The sequence below is a fragment of the Equus caballus genome, chromosome 3 (genome assembly GCF_041296265.1).
Source record: "Equus caballus isolate H_3958 breed thoroughbred chromosome 3, TB-T2T, whole genome shotgun sequence".
Classification (NCBI taxonomy): domain Eukaryota; kingdom Metazoa; phylum Chordata; class Mammalia; order Perissodactyla; family Equidae; genus Equus; species Equus caballus.
In genome coordinates this window covers 29000052-29017088 of record NC_091686.1, presented here as the reverse complement: position 1 = coordinate 29017088, position 17037 = coordinate 29000052, and the positions used below count along the sequence as shown (strand labels likewise).

At 48.7% G+C, this 17037-nt stretch overlaps 1 protein-coding gene across 2 annotated transcripts in view; it reads left to right on the top strand.

The window, feature by feature from the left end:
- Window positions 1-6784: 6784 nt before the first annotated feature.
- The window catches only part of LOC100069843 (polycystin-1-like protein 2), a 98138-nt gene continuing 87885 nt past the window's right edge, over window positions 6785-17037 (top strand). The window contains exons 1-3 of one of the 2 annotated variants that reach the window (XM_070262086.1): window positions 6785-7487; window positions 9810-9974; window positions 12128-12313. In XM_070262086.1, coding sequence (XP_070118187.1) covers window positions 7187-7487; window positions 9810-9974; window positions 12128-12313 — 652 coding nt within the window. In that variant the 5' untranslated portion in view covers window positions 6785-7186. The remainder of the gene's footprint in view (window positions 7488-9809; window positions 9975-12127; window positions 12314-17037) is intronic. The other variant, XM_070262089.1, reaches the window with a different exon arrangement.

The following is a 17037-nucleotide window of genomic DNA, read 5'->3' as shown; positions in this document are numbered from 1 at the left end:
TGCCTTTAATTAGCCAGGGTGATAAGCTGAGCAGATAACGGGGAAATCTCAGAGAGCAGGGTTCAAGATGACATGCAAAGTCCTGGTGAAGGTGGCAGCTACCTCCCCAAGGGAGAGGCATCAGTGGTGAGGTCCAGACAGCCGTGCGCTCCACGGAGCTGTTCAGGAAGCAGGATGTAGGGAGGGGTGGGAGAGGCGCTCTGGGACTCCTGGAGCCAACACTTCACCACGAAACAAAAGACCGTAAATTATGCCATTAACATTTAGGAGGATCCATTAATTGCACAAAGTCCTCCAGGACAGCAGAGACTGGGGTATTAGAGAAAAATGAGAAATCGCAGCTCCTGACCTCAGCGAGCTCAATGCCTAACAAGGGAGAGAGGAATGCAAATAATAATTATCATAATCATAGTATGCCACCCTTGGGAGGCAGAATTGACAAGATGGAAATACAGTGGGCATCACTGGTAGAAAAAGAAGTGCCTTCAAATGCCTGGGCTGGAACACTTCAATTTTCCACTATGTGCTTCAGGGCCCGATCAGTGAGGCTGGACAAAGATTCAATTTAGATAATAACTACTAGGTGATAGTCTGGACTGAAGTCTCGACATTTCTACCTCCTAGATAATCTTTCGGATTGTTGCCCTCTCCCCCTGCCCCCTAGCCGCTCTCCTGACTATGTTTTGACTTCTTGGGAGCAGCTTTCTCTTGGGTCTTCCTGCCTCCAGTCCCACCCCCTCCAATCCATCTTCTCTGCTGCCACCAGGTGGCATTCAGACCTGGTCGTGTCACTCTCCTATTTAAAATCCAGAGTTTAGCACAGGGTCTGGCACATAGTAGGTGGTCAAGAAATATTTTTTTTATTTTTTTTTTTTAAAGATTTTTTTTTCTCCTTTTTCTCCCCAAAGCCCCCTGGTACATAGTTGTATATTCTTCGTTGTGGGTCCTTCTAGTTGTGGCATGTGGGACGCTGCCTCAGCGTGGTTTGATGAGCAGTGCCATGTCCGCGCCCAGGATTCGAACCAACGAAACACTGGGCCGCCTGCAGCGGAGCGCGCGAACTTAACCACTCAGCCACGGGGCCAGTCCCGGTGGTCAAGAAATATTTAATGAATGAATGAATGAATGGCACATGGCCTCGTTGTGTTACATTATCATTGGATTAGTGTCCTAGGGCTGCCATGACAAAATGCCACAAACTTAGTGGCTCAAATGACAGAAATTCATTCTCTCACAGTTCTAGAGGCCAGAAGTCTGAAATCTAGGTGTTCGCAGGGCCGTGCTCCTGAAGTCTCTAGGGGGGAACCCTCCTTGCCTCTTCCAACTTCTGGCGGTTGCCAGCCACCCTTGATGCTCCTTGACTTGCAGCTCCATCACTTCACTCTCTGCCTCTGTCGTCACACGGCCTTCTCCCCTCTGCCTCTCTCTGTGTTAAGATTTCCCTCTTCTTACAAGGACACTAATCATTGGATGCAGGCCCACCTTAATCCAGCATGAGCTCGTCTTAAATTGACTACGTCGGCAAAGGCCCTACTTCCAAGCAAGGTCTCACTCACAGGTACCAAAGGTTAGCGCTTCAACTATCCTGTTGGAGGATAAAGTTGGACCTACCATAGTCATTAAGCAAAACAATTTAAAAGTGCACATTAAAGAGGCTGTAAGTGGATTTATTTTTACAACCAAGTTCATGTTTCTCTCTCACTCCCTTGCTTTTTTGTTTTTTAAAGCTAAAAACTTTTAAATAGTGCTAAAGTGGAAGTGGATTAATCTGCTATGAGGACACGGAAGATGTAACCGTTAACTCTTGTAGAGTCTAAGAATGCTTCAGAGAAGAGGTTTATATTTGAGCTCTTATTGAAAAAGGGTGTAAGTTTGTAGGCAAGTGCATAAGAGAAGGCGTCTGTAGAGAAACGGCCTGAGCAGAAGTGTGGAGGTGTGACCAGCCATGGCGGACTAGCCCGTGGGGGATGATGCAGGGTGCAGTAGTGGATGTTGGTTCTGGGGTACCGACAAGAAGCAAGGTTTTGGCATTCTGGGGCCTCCCCCTGAGACACCATTTCTACCAGTTCTCCCTCTGCGCCCCTACCTCCACCCCACGCCCTTTCTTCCTGGCTGGTCCTTCAAGATCTAGGTTGCCAGCCACCCTACAGAAGCAAAAAATTACATGTGAGCAAATCTGTAGGGCTCGCCTACATACGCATTTAAAAAACCAAGAGAACGCTGCCCGCTATCCTGATGACTGAAGACATTATCAGTTGCTCAGAGCTGGTCCCCGAATACAGAATTGAAACCATCAGGAAAGTGCGCAGGACACGGCTCAGCTGTGTGAACAGATGTCCCAGGATTTGATCAGCTGTCTGTGTTCAAGTGGGGTCAGCAACATGAACAACAGAAAGGTAATTAATTTGATTTAAATAGGCATTGAGTCCAAAGCAAGAATCATGAAGATGCTCACTCCCTGGGGCCAGGCATCCCAGTCCTGGGGATAGACCTGTCTAAGCTTGGGCTCTCCTGGAAGTGGACCCCAAGACGAGGACTCAAGTGCAAGCGGTTTATTTGGGAGGTGAACCCAGGAAATGCCAGTAGGGGAGTGGGGAAGTGAAACAGGGAGGAAAGACATTAACAGTACGTTATCAAGGCCCTCATCATCGTGGGCAACTGAAACTCCATCTGGTTGGGGGACTCTGGAGACGGTGTGAACGTGCCTTAGGGTTATCTTGAGGGAGGTGGAGGATTGATCCACCAACTCTAGTCAGTCAAGGGTGAGAGTTTCTCCAGAGAGGTGCTAACTTCCAAGCACTTCCATCCTGTCCCACGTGTGCACGGGGTGGCATAGAGCCACAGGTGCTTGCATTTAGAAGCCCTGCATGGTAAGTGTGAGAGGTTCAGGGGGACGTTGACAATGTCTGCTACAACCCTCAGGTGTTCTCTCACCCCAGGCTAAGGGGTAAGTGCAGGAAGATGTTCACAGCAGTGTTGACTAGAATAGCAAAACCGAACGGATGAAAACCAGATGACCAAAACCACACAAAACATGCAGCAACATGGGAATGGTGTTGTAAATGTCCATTGGGAGAAAGGAGGTCCAACACCACCACGGCGATTTCAAAGCCCTTTAGCAATGTGGAAAAGGCTTACCACTGAGCGCTAAGTGGAAACGCAGGATGCAGTATGAACTAATTTACACACACACCAGGGTTGTGCCTGGGTAAACATCTCTCTTCAAGGGAAGGGGCGTTCGAAGGAACTGCAAAGAAATGAAAATGCATTAGGGTGATGGGACCATGAGAATTCTTTAGCTATGCTGTTTTTGATCGAATGGAGGGCAAAGATTCAATACAACCAATAAAAACACCAATTCATATAGAGCTATGTGCTCCGCCATCCCCGGCCACCGTTTCCTGGATCCCCTCCCAAATAAAGCGCTTGTACTTGAATTCTTGTCTCAGTTAGCTTCCAGGGGACACCACACTAAAATGGGCCTATTCCCAGGACTGGGATGTGTGGGTTACAGAGTGTGAACAGCTTTGTGATTCTTTTTATGGCCTCAATGCCCTATTTAAACCAAACTCGCTCTCTTTCTATTTTCATTTGCTGATCCTGCAAGTCAGGATTCGGAGTCTCAGGCAGCTGGATCGGATCATTAGAAACACATTCCCACAGGTCCAGCCATGTCCCGCTTCCTTTCTTCAGGTCTACAGAGGTTAAGGCACACTGGCAGCTGACATCACCAGGACGAATTCCGTGCCCAGGAGTCTGCAATTTATCAGAATGTAAAGAATGAGAAAATGGAATTTGGCCTGCAGATTTGCGTTTGTTATCAAATGTCTCCAGCATGTTCCACGAAGGACATAAATTAAGCCTTTACCCAGGAGACCCATTATCTCTGCGTGTGGCCTTCCACATAATTTTCTAATGGAAGTCATTAGACATTTGGCCCCGGAGATAAGAGACGGGTTCTGCCCAGCCTGTGTTCCAGCCTGTGAGTCAGCGATGACATCAAATCCTGCCCTGGGCTCTGTCTGGCAGGGCCATTCCGGAGGGCTTGGAAGGGTTTCTGGGAAAGGGAGGGGGGCCAAGCTGTCAGCTACAGGGAACTGGGAATTGGGGCTAGGCTGGCAAATGTTCATTTAGTCCCACTATGTGCCAGCCATGGGATAGACAGAGATTAAGACATTATTCCTTGCCCCCAAGAAACTCACAGAATAAAACAACCCAAATGTCCATCAACGGATGAATTGATAAGCAAAATGTAGTCTCTCCACACGATGGGGTGTTATTCAGCCATGAAAATGAGTGAAGTCCTGATACGTGCTCCAACAGAGGTGAACCTTAAAAACACTGTGCTGATGAAAGAAGCTGGATACAAAAGGTCACAGATTGTATGATTCCATTTATATGAGATGTCTGAAACAGGTAAATCCATAGAGACAGAAAGTGGTGCCAGATATGAGACAACTGTGTTCTTAAAGCGTTTGGCCACCTGCCATGGCAAACGGTTTACTTAACACCTGTTTTGAATGCTTGAGAGTTCTGCCATGTTGCCTGGCTCCCTTCTCCAACCTTGAATTACTAACTTTTTTTTTTTGAGGAAGATTAGCCCTGAGCTAACATCTGCCGCCAATCCTCCTCTTTTTGCTGAGGAAGACTGGCCCTGAGCTAACATCCGTGCCCATCCTCCTCTACTTTATATGTGGGACGCCTACCACAGCATGGCTTGACAAGCAGTGTGTAGGTCTGCACCCAGGATCCAAACCAGCCAACCCCCAGCCACCAAAGTGGAACATGCGAACTTAACCGCTGCACCACCAGGCCGGCCCCAAATTACTAACTTCCTGAGCAGACCATTTCATCCACGGCTGTGTTTTGCTGTAATCATATAAACCATGCCCTTGGTGTCTCCCCTACCCCAACTCAACCCAAATGGCCTACCTAGGTATTTTCCTAAAGAAAAACTTCTCTTCCCAAGGGGAACTCTGGTGTTGGTAGTTTAAATAATTTTTCCCACCACTAAAGTAACACAGTAACTTGGTCAAACTGTGTTAATTTTGAAAGCTATCATGAACAACAAACATTTCTCAGGAAGGCCAGCAAAGAACTAAGGTGGTGACGTTAGTTCTGGAAAACCCTTCATTCCACAGTTATTATATGAACTCTTTTTGAGTGCCAAAAACAGGAGTGAAGTACTCATACATGCTGCTGTGTGCAGGAAGCGTGCAGATACTATGCTAAAGTGATAGGAGCCAGTCACAAAAGGCCACATATGATATGATTTTGTTTATAGGAAATGTCCAGAACAGGCAGATCCGTAGAGACAGAAAGCAGATTAGTGGTTGTCATAGGCTGGGGGAGGGAGAAATTGGGTGTAAATGCTGTGGGTACAGGGTTTCTTTTGGGGAGATGAAAATGCTCTAAAATTGATCATGGTGATGGTTGCACAACCTTGTAAATATACTAAAAACCACTGACTTTTATATTTTAAATGGGTGGAGTGTATGGTATGTGAATTATATCATCATAAAGCTTTTATAAAAAAAAAAAAAGAAACCCAGAGGAGAGAGGTATGTTATATTAGGTAAGTTTTACAAAGTTCAGAAAGGAAGTGACATTTGAGCTGAGTCTTAAAGGTGGTTGGGGAAGGACCAAGGAGAAAGTGGGTCCTGGCAGATGGAACAGCCACACAGAGGCGTGAGGAAGGTCCCCAGCAATGAATGAGGATACTTAGGAAGAGCTGTGACTTTGAGCTTGTGGGGGAATGAGCGGCCCATGAGATTTTATTTGAGTTTATTATTTTTGAGCAGTTAATACAATCACATGGCACAAAATAGAAAAGTTTCAAAAATGGGACCATTGAAACAAAAGTCCTGCTCCCTCCTCTCTCTCCCACTCACCTACTTCCCCCACCCAGCCAACGCTATCGCCAGTCTCTTGTATGCCCTTCAGGAGAGACGTTATACACATATAGGTAAATATTCACATATGTTTTTGTGTAAATGGGATTGGATCATCAACAATGTCTCATACTTTGCTTTTAATATTAGCAAAAATCTTAGAGATTTTTCCATGTTTGTATATAAAGAATTTGCTCTTTTTTTTAGTGGGTGTGTAGGATGTACTACATTTTGTTAACCAGTTTCCTAGCAATGGACATTTAGGTTGTTTTCAATATCACCTTCTTACAAAATTCTGTAATGAATAGCCTTATACATATGACATTTCGCTTATATATGAATTTATCTGTAGATGAAATTCCTAGAAGTGGAATTGCTACCTTACAGCTTGTGCTTTTAAAATTTCGATGGATGTTGTCAAGCTGCCCACACCAGAGATTTGTCAAACTGTCCACAACAGAGGTTGTACCAATTTACATTTGCATCAGCAATGGGCAAGGGAGCCTGTTTCCTTGCATTTTGGAGACGGGTTTGGAAGTATTGTCGGGGGTCAGTTCATAAACAGCCTTGTATACAAAGCTAAGAAGTTTGAACCTGATCCATAGACGGTGGACGCCATTGGAGGGTTTAGGCAATGAGTGGGGATGGGCAGGCTTGAAGTTTTAAAAGCTTATTTTTGTGATGACATCAAATAGATTTTGCAGGAAATTTTTATCCTCTAACAGGCATGAGTGGTAATGTGATGAATCAGAGAGTGGAAAACATCTCCATTAGGACTGGAGCCACGCTGGGGAGAATGCGTTTATCATTCGGGCACAGCAGCCACTCTAGACAATAGGATCGGATATGAGCGCAATTTGGTCTCTCTACCGTCCCATAAGTTTCACTTCCCTGCCATTTTCATTTTATCACATACTCCCCACATGCTGATGGCTTCTCATGAAACATTTGGCCCTCAAAGGTAATGACATAAAACCAATAGCAAGGACTTTTTATCGGAAGCAGACAGTTGACCAAATGACAGGCAGACGGGTGAGACAACAGCTTTGTCTTTCTCTAGAAGACCATTTTGTGAATTAAATTGGATTTGGAATAGGCATTGAGCAAAGAGCTGTGGGAGGCAAAAACACAGACACATTCACCCAGAGTCTTTTGTTTCTTAAACAAGAGGTAGTGGCTATTATTTGATGTAAAGAGAGAAGGAAAGACGGATGACAGATGGTTGTGAAGGCACCAGCATATGAAGGACCCGAGAGGGAGCTCCACCCAGACGCTCCAGTGGTGGTGGTTCAAGGATGAGCACAGCAGGCTTGGTACTCTTGGGGCTTGCTCTGAGGTTTATGGCCGCTACTGCTAAGCGAGAGGACGGCAGTTTTTGCTCTAAGAGCCAAGTGGCTTTCAGAGACGCTTGCTATGAATTTGTGTCTCTTGGCCGCGCCTTCTATGGTGCCCAGAGCTGGTGCGAGAGGCAAGGAGGCCACCTGGTCTTTATTCGTGATGAAGACACCCAGCGGTTTCTGCAGAAGCACATCTCCCAAGACAGGGAATGGTGGATTGGACTCACAGGGAACTCCCCGCGGAAGGGAACCCCAGAAGGTAGGTGCTGTGATAATTATATTTTACGGGAAGCTTGTGGCTGTGATTTTCACCATGACTTCTTAGCCAGAGCTCCATGGAATAAATGGACATGTCCCACTTCTCACGGTGAGGACACCCTCCTCTTGGGTTGTTTTGTGGATCAAATAAAACGATTCACGTACCCTACATAGCACAGAATCCGGCACACAGCCAACACTCTAGAAATGTCCATTTCTTTGCATGTGCCTATTAATAATAGTAGCTGTGACTTCTTCACTTCTTGCTACAATAGTGCGGGGCATTACCCTGAGAGCTTTGTGTTCATTATCACGTTGAATCCTATGATAACTGATGAGATAATTGTTATTATTGTCCCTGTTTTACAGATGAGAAAACTGAGTCTCAGAAAATAATTATTAAGCTCTTTCCAAACAACTGCCTTTCCCCATTTCTTATGGGATTAAAGCAGGTGACGCGCTTAGCACGGCTCAGTTCACATTAGATGGTCTCATTTTAGTGGTCCTCCTGGAAACTCTCACTCATCCTTTCCTCCTCGAGGGCTCCTTCCCCCAAACCCAGCACAATCTGGTGAGTCCTTCTCTATGCACCTGTAGGACCTTGTCCACACCTCTATGCAACACTTTTGGTAACTTGAGTTTGTAGGTGTATGTCTTCCTTCCTAGATTGCGAGCTCTGCAAAGGATGGAACCATATTCTGGCCATTTTTGTTTTCCCAGTGTCTGTACATAACACAGAATGGACATTCATATTTAACCCTTACACCTGCCCCATGAGGCAGGCATGCTATTCTTACTTTCTGGAGGAGGAAAATGAAGCCTAGAGAGATGAAATAACTCACTCAAGATGACGCAGCTAGTGAAGAGCATTGAGGTCTCGAGCCAGTGTCTCTTCACGTCACATTGCCCCGTAGAAGCTACTGGGTTTTAGAAATGAGTAACTTGGTCTGGGCTAAGCACCTACAGAAATACACCAGAGTGGACGGAAATGCTTTTTCGCAAGGGCGCAGTCGTGGAAGATCATTTTGGGAAACTCACAGCCAAGGGATTCGAATTCTAAAATGAGTCTTCAGGCAACATCTATTGAATGGTTCCTTGATTTGTTGATATAGTGATTGCCGATTTCTGTATACTGAGCATCCATTCTCATGCAGTTAAAGGAGTTGTGTCTATTTAAAATCTCCAAGGGATGCTGCACGGCTGTTACAGAAAATGAGGCAGATCTGAGTAGGCTGATATGCAACAACCTTCCAATACTTAATGTTATTTAAGAAGCAAGGGGCAGAGTGCTGTGTGCAATATGATAGCATTTGCATCAATAGGTTTCAGGCGCTCATAGGTGCTGATATACGGATAAAATTCTGCTGGAACAATTCACAAGAAAGCCAACAATAATGGGAGTCGTCCATAGGTTGAGAGAGGGAAGATGTTTTCTCTTATACCCTTTTGCACTCTGAATTTTTTTTAACCATGAATATGAATTTCTTTTTTTTAATTAATTAATTTTTTCTAAAGCTTGGCACCTGAGCTAACATCTGTTGCCAATCTTCTTTTTTTTCTTCTTCTTCTCCCCAAAGTCCCCCTGTATGTAGTTGTACATTCTAGTTGTGAGAGCCTCTGGTTGTGGCATGTGGGATGTCACCTCACCATGGCCTGATGAGCGGTGCCATGTCTGCGCCCAGGATCTGAACCCACAAAACCCTGGGCTGGCGAAGCAGAGCGCATGAACTTAACCACTCGGCCACAGGGCCGGCCCCTGGATTTCTTTTCTTTTAAAAGATGAATAAATACATTTTTGAGTCTTTACAGTAAATATTTTATATCCAGCGTTTTCTAGATCTCTGGCATCCTTGAAATGCCTCTGTATTCCACATACACGGCACTTCGAGTCATGTCAGGGGATTCGAGGCCTCTCTGAAGAGCCCTGAAGCAATGAGATCCACTTCTGTGTCGACTCAGCACCATCCAGATGCATTTGACAGGGGCCGCTGCCTCTGTGTGGAACCCCTTTGAACATCCCACAGCACCCTTCTGGGTCATTTTTAGATCATGGTCAGACGTTGCTGGAAGCACCCTTTATTGAATCAAACCATCTGATATGGGCTCTCTGACTTGGCCTCCGGGTTTTTAGGTCAAGTTCTTAGTGTTTGAGCACTGGAAGATAATGGAGACCCCACTTTGCTGGCCTGGGAATGAGGCCTTCAGCCTGTCAGCCCTGACTGAGCACTTACTGCACACCAGGAGCTGAGCTCGGGGGGTGCCTTGGACCTAAAGGGGATCAGGGGAATGTTTCCAAGTCCTGGCGGTCGTGTCCCCATCCCAGGGCCGGGCGTCTGGCTGGACACCTCAGCTCCGAGCTACAGCCACTGGCGCGGAGGACAGCCTGCTCCTGCTCCCAACACCTGCGGCTACATCGGGAGAGACCCTTCTTCCGGGTGGGCGGCCTCGGACAACTGCACACACCCATTTGCCTTCATCTGCGAGTTTGGTGAGCGGGCCTGTTGGGGTCTCCCTCCTTCCTCTGTCTCCTCCTGTCTCTCTTTTTCAGTCTCTCTCTCTCTGTCTCTCTAAATGCTTGCCTGTCTCTGTGTGACGCTCTGCGTCTCTGTGTCTCTCTCCATCTCTCCAGCTCTCGTCCCCTCTCCCCCTGTCCACCTGCCTCCCTCCTGGTCTCACTTCTCTGTGTCTTTCCCTCACAGACACCTGCACCTGGGGGAAATGCTTATTCATCTTTGCTCTCCTTTTTCAGGCTTCTTGGGAGGGGAGACGTGGTCCCAGGAGGCTGTTCTCACTCACCCTTGATTCCTGCTCCCTGGCCAGCCTGGGTCTGAGCCCCCATCCCCCACATCACACCCCCTGACTCCCAAATTCCCCCATGCTCTGCTCTTGTGCCCTTTCCAGCTGCTGCCCGTGGTTGGCTCTCTTTGCAGGCTCTGGGGACCCCCTCCTGGAGACTATTGTGTAAGAACCCCAGCAGGAGTGGCCTGTGACTGCATGCTGGGTCCTGCCCACCATGCGGGGCCCTGCCCACCATGCGGGGCCCTGGCATCAGGGCCTGGTCTTGGAGCTGAGCCACCCCAAGGTCCCTTGACCCTCAAGTCAGGCTTGACAGAGCTTCTGGGCTTTGTGGGTCCAGCTGCTTCCAGGCTCTAAGCTCCTCATCAGAGACTCCCAGCTCCCAGGCCTGTTCTGGATTTGGACACTTAGACGGTCCCCTGCTCCGCCACCTCCACCTGGCTTTAAACAGATGCCATGTAGGCTTAACTCCCTGTGCTGTAATTCTGCAAACCCGGCAGCTTCAGGTTATGCAACTTCCCTCTCTTCTTATCACAGCCCCTTGAATCCCTGCCCCTCCCCCACGCAACTTCGAGCCTGTCTCAGGCTCTGGTAGCCCCTAGGGTCTCAGAGCCCCTGCATGAGGTTGCGCTACGAACAGCTGACATGTATCAAGCAGGAGTTGCAGGCACTGAGCTGCGCATTCTGTGTGCATTTATTCACCACCACAATGGAAGTACCACCACTATTCTATTGTAGGCCCATAATAAAGCTCGAAAAAGTGAGGCTCAGAAAAGGTAAGTTCCTTGCCCAAGGCCGCACAGCTCGGAAGTGACACAGATGAGACTTGAACTGGGTTTGCCTATGGGCAGAGAGAGAGACTGGAAGATGCTATGCTGCTGGCTTTGAAGGTGGTGAAAGAGGCCACAATCCAAGGAATGCAGGTGGCCTCTAGAATCTGGTGAAGGCAAAGGAACAGATTCTCCCCTGGAGCTTCCAGAAGGATCCAGCCCCATCCACACCTTAATATTAGCCCAGTGAGACCCATTTCGGACTTGAGACCTTCGTAACTGCAAGATGACAAATTTGTGCTGTTTAAGCCACTCGGTGGTAATTAGTTACAGTAGCTGTAGGACACTAACACAGATTTTGGTCTCAACCCCCACCCTGTGGTGTCCCCAACAGGCAGACAGGCCTGAGTTCGAATCCAGCGTTTCCCACTTTCTAGCTGTGCACACCTGAGCCAGGTCATTCTTTTTCAACAAATGTGTACTGTGTGGACCATGTGCTGGGAGCCAGGCTGGAGTGGGGTCTCAGCACAGTGACCCCGTGTTGTCTGATGTTCCTAATGGGGAGCATACTAGCACAGCTCAGAGGACGGGCAGGAAGACCCCATGAAATCGCTATTCATTCAACAAATGCTTGTTTAGGATCTGTTATGTGCCAGGCATTGTTTTCAGATAAGGCTCAAGGAAGGTGCTCAAAACATGCAGAATAATAGTTGCCATTTGTGTGGCCCTTACTCTACATGCACATACTCATTCAATCCTAGGGACGTTGAATCCCAGGACAACCTTATGGGGTGAGGTATTTACACCCCTCTCTACAGAGGAGGCACAGAGAAGCTAAGTAACTTGCAGGTCACACAGCGAGTGTGTGGCTGAGCTGGACCTGACTGCAGGCAGCCTGGTTCCAGAGCCATGCTCACTCACCACGTCATACTCCTCCCCGCTGCTGAGCCAGCTCCTGCTCAGTCATTGCATCTCACAGTCGTGAGCGCTGAGACTCCTTCACTTCCCTTAGCCAGGCCCTCACTCACCCGTGACCATGAGCCCCCCCTAAGGTGTCACCTTACCTTTGTCACAGGTGTCGGCCAGAGTCTGGCCTGTGAGGGCCACAATGCCACCATGCACTGTGGCTGGGGGGAGGTCATCCACGTCCAGGACGCCTTCTACGGGCGCCAGACTCCCCATTACTGCGTCCAGGATGCCGGGCGCCCCTCAGACCTGGAGGACGGATGCGGCTGGGTCAGCGTCAAGGACGAAGTGGCAGGTAGGCCCAGGGGCTCCGCGGCTCTGCCTGAGAGCACAGGGCAGCTCCCAGTGTCCTGCACCCTGCAAAGGGTTCTGGATGCCTCGGGCAATCTTCCTATCTCACGTTGGGCTCCGACATTGGGAAAACTGGCCAGTCTCTGCCCCCAGCACCGAGCAGAGAAGCTAGGGGGCCATGGTTCAACCATTCACCAGACATCAGACCCACCCCAGTGGGATAAGTGGGCATTCTTATCCCCTATTTGGGTGCGAGAAACACCACTTTCTCTTTTTAATTTAATTTTTTAAAAATTTTGAAATACTTCAAAGATACAGACAAGAATAAAAAATATTTCAGTGAACTCCCATAGACTCCATTACCCAACTTGGTCAAATCTTATGTCATATTTACTTAAGATCCCCTCATTAGAGAGACGAATACATTACATATTCATTAAAGAAACAAATACAACATTAGATATACAGCCGACGCGCCAGTGCAGCCATCCCTGGTCTGTTCCTGTCACGAATTCAGTGTTTATTAATCACACGTGTTTTTTTTATTGCTGCCTCCTGTTTATGCGTCCCTAAGCCTTGTATAGTATTGCTTTGCAGATGTTTAACATTTATGTAAATGGTGTCATACTGTAATGTCATTCTGCAATGTGCTTTTTTCTCCCTTGCTTCTTTTTCTTGTGTTTTTTTCCCTCAACATCATGTTGTCATGGCGTCTTATCCATCTCGATCCACGTTGTACTGGTATATTCGTGTTGTCTGTTGTATAACCACACCGTAACTTGTTTCTCCCGCGGTTGAGAGCAGACTGCGTTGTGTCTCAATCCTTGCTACTATGAATAAGGCTGAAACAAACGCTCCTGGTGGCATCTCTCATTCAGGTGGGAGAGTTTCTCTAGGGCTTTGTTTTTCTAAATCAGATTAAGTCAGCCTCTGAGCTGCATTTGCCTGATGGCAAGGATTCAATTTCAGGTATTATGGGGGTTCTCTGCACCCTCCTGGGGGTGCAAAGCCCTCAGAAACCTCTTCCGTCCAGGACACAGGGGAGGCCTCTCCTCTTGGCCGGGTGATCACGGTCAGGACTGCAGGGTCCTGTCAAGTCACGTGGTCCGCTGCTTCTCGGCTAAATAAAATCACAGCAATCTGTGCCCAGGCTGGAAGATCTGGGGCCGTGGGCCCAGTCTCCCCACATGTACCACAGCAATTGCCCTCGGAGCTCTGCCTCTGCCCAAAGGTCCTGTGAGGTCAGGGAGGGATACCCAGCACCCCCAGAACCTGCCAAGCAGCCTCCTCCCCAATTTGGGGAAGCACGCTGCATCTCCCCTGCAAGGTGACTTGCTCCTCTCCCGTCTGTGTCTGGCCCATGTTGTCCCTGCTCCCCTTAGAGCAGGTGTGGAGGAGGGAAATGCTGAAATCAGCTACTTGGCTCTCACCCCCTCTCTTTGTGGCTCTGGCATTCCTGAGCCTGTGGCCCCTCCAAGGAGGAAAGGTCTGGGCTGGACAGGGTGATGGGTGTGCCTCCCTCACAGAGGCATGGATGGGCCTGAGCAGGCTATTTCCTCCAAGGCCCAGATGCAAGTTTCCAAACCTTGTAGCCACACCCCAGAGAGCACACTGCAGGGGAGCCCTCATCCTTTGGGGAAGGGTGGGAGGAGCGGTCTAAGCCCCAAGGGGATCTGTTTGTACCCAAGTGCCACAATCACTCATTCATTCAATCAGTTGGGCAATAAACATTCAGTGAGCACCAACATTGTGCCAGGCTCTATCCTGGGCTCTGTGGATGCAGGGATGAATCAAATGGCCTGTTTTCCAAAGAGCTTGCAATCTAATGGGGAGACAGATGTGAATACAGGCAATTACCTAGCACTGTGCTCCATACAGTATAAGGGAGCAATGGTGCTGTGTATTTACTCATGCAAAACTTTTATTTTTATTTTTTTGCAAAACTTCTTTCGTATGAGCTATGTGCCAGGTACTGTTCTGTGTGCTGGCGATACAGGAGTGAACAAACAAAACAAAACAACACTCCTCTCTCTTGGAGATTGTAGTCTAGTACTGCAGATGCACATTGTAGGGGTACAGAACTCAGACTGAGAGTGTGTCAAACGAGGTCCCAGCAGGAAAACAGAACTCATGCTAGGTCTTTCAACAGAGGGAATTTAACACAGGGAATTGGTTACCCAAGTAAAGGAAGTGCTGAGAGGCCAAATGGGGTGGTGATGCAACCCTGACATTAGCATCAACAGAAAGCCACTACCACCTCTAAGGGCTAGAGGGACAACTGGAGGGGATGGTCATACCAAAACCAGAAGTCAGGGCCATCCAGCAGGTGCTAGAACCACGGTGGAAGCTGCTCTGTGGGAGTGAGGACCACAGAGGGAGGGTCTGTCCAGAGGGAGCTGGAGAAACAGAGGAGCTGCAGTGAGAGAGAGGATGAAGAGGACCCTGTCCTCTTATGTCTTCCTGTCTGGGGTAGGCAGAATTCTGGCCTCCAAGATTTCCCACCCTAGTTCCTGGAATTCTGGGTATGATGAGATTCTATGCCCGTGAATATGTTAATTTACATGGCAAAAGGGACTTTGCAGATGTAATGATGGTTGCTAATCTTAAAATACAGAGATGATCCAAGTGGGCACAATTTAACCACACAGGCCCTTAAAAGCGAAGAATTTACTCAGGTGTGAAGCAGAAGAGAGATGTGGCAGATGGAGAGGTCGGAGATTCAAGTGTGAGACAGATCTGATGCACCGCTGATGGCTCTGAGATACAGAGAGCCACATGCAAGGACTGGAGAGTGGCCTCTAGGAGCTAAGGGTGGTCCCAGCTGACAGCCAGCAGGGAAATGGGACCTCAGTCCTACAGCCACAAGGAGCTGAATTCAGCCAACAACAAGAATGAGATTGGAAGTCAATTCTTCCCCAGAGCTGCCGGAAAGGCATGCAGCCCAGCCAACACCTTGCTTTCAGCCCTGTGAGACCCTGAGCAGAACCCTGCAGAGCCCACCCAGACTTCTGATCTCCGGAGCTGTGAGATAAATTTGTGCTGTTTTAAGCCACTAAGTTTTTGGTAATTTGTCACAGCAGCAATTGCAAACTAACACACTACCTCCAGTCTTCTGCCAGTGCCTGCCATTAGCCAAGTTCTTGGAAGCCAGTGCACAGGGGAATTTGGGCAATGTAGTTTCCCACAATTCAGAGCCAACCAAGGTTAGGGTAGATCTGTGGGTCAAAGGTCAAATGACCAGCCAGCTTCCCAGAGGAGACAAGACCTAAACTGAGATGTGAAGGTCTGGCAGGAGTCAACCAGGAAAGGACAGTTGGGCGTTTGGGGAGGGGTGTTTGGGGGAGTGCCAAGAGCCTGTGTCAAGTCCTGGAGATGAGAAGGAGCATGGTAGGTGGAGAGAACTGCCAAGTGCTCAGCATGGCTCTAGCACAGGCAGAGGTGGGGCCCCAGGGCCCGGGGAACACAGACTCTACCCCAAGGACATTGGGAAGCCACTGGAGGGTTTTGAGCATGGGAGAGACATGGCCAGGGGAGAGCCTCCTGCAGGCTGCTGTGAGTCCAGACTGACACTGGGGCTGGAAGACAAGGGAGGCTGATGCCAGAAACCCGAGTGAGGGAGGCTGGTGGTGCAGACGAGGGCAATGACGATGGAGAGAAACGGACGGATTCCAGAGGCAGAAGGAAGAACTGACGGGACTTGGTGATCGATGGGAGTCCAGGATGACCCTGGCATTCCAGGCACGGGCAATTCTGTGTGCTGCGAGAGCAGAGGCTGGAGGAGGAGAGGCTGGAGGAGGAGAGGCTGCAAGAGCAGAGGCTGGAGGAGGAGAGGCTGGTCGGGGAAGGAGGAGGAAGGAGATTGGATTAATATCCTAGGGCTGCCCCAACCAAGTACTACACCCTGGGAGGCTAAAAACAGCAGAAATTTATTCTCTCGCAGTTCTGGAGGCCAGAAGTCCAGAATCAAAGCGTCAGCAGGGCTTCACTCCCCCTGAAACCTATAGAGGGGAGTCCTTCCTTGCCTCCTCTAGTTTCCGGTATTTGCTGGCACTGCCAGGCGTTCCTTAGCTTGCAGATGCATCATTCCCACCTCTGCTTCCATCTTCACGTGGTGTGTCTCTGTGTCCAAATTTCCTTCGTCTTACAAAGCCACCAGTTCTATCGGATTAAGGGCTCACCCTAATGAGCTCGTCTTAACTCGATCACATTTTCAAAGACCTACTTCCAACGCAGGTCACATTCATGGGTACTGGGGGTTAGGACTTCAATATAACTTTTTGGAGGACACACTTCAACCCATCAGAGATCAAGACTACATTTCAGGATATGAGCAGCCTGGGGTACCCTGTGACATCCAAGTGGAGATGCCATGTAGACAACCGGACATGCAGGTTAGGAACTCAAGAGAGAGGTGAGATGTACACTGGGGTGTCATTGGCCCCTGGCTAATAGCAGGGGTGCAGGAAACAATGACACCAGGGAAGGAACCAGGGCCAGGAGAGTATCTGGGGATGGGGTGGGGGCTTGGCTGGCTAAGCAACTGGACAGGCAAAGAGTATTTAAATATGCCAAAGCCTGCAGCAAGCATGGGTTTCTAAGAGGCTAAAGACAACCAGGAAGGTGAGGCACCGCAGAGCAAAGCCATGAGGGTGCTCTCCAGCCAAGGAGGAAATCGGGGCCACAGCGCCTGCCTGTCCATTCTCCCAGGCTTCTCTGTAGGCATTTAGT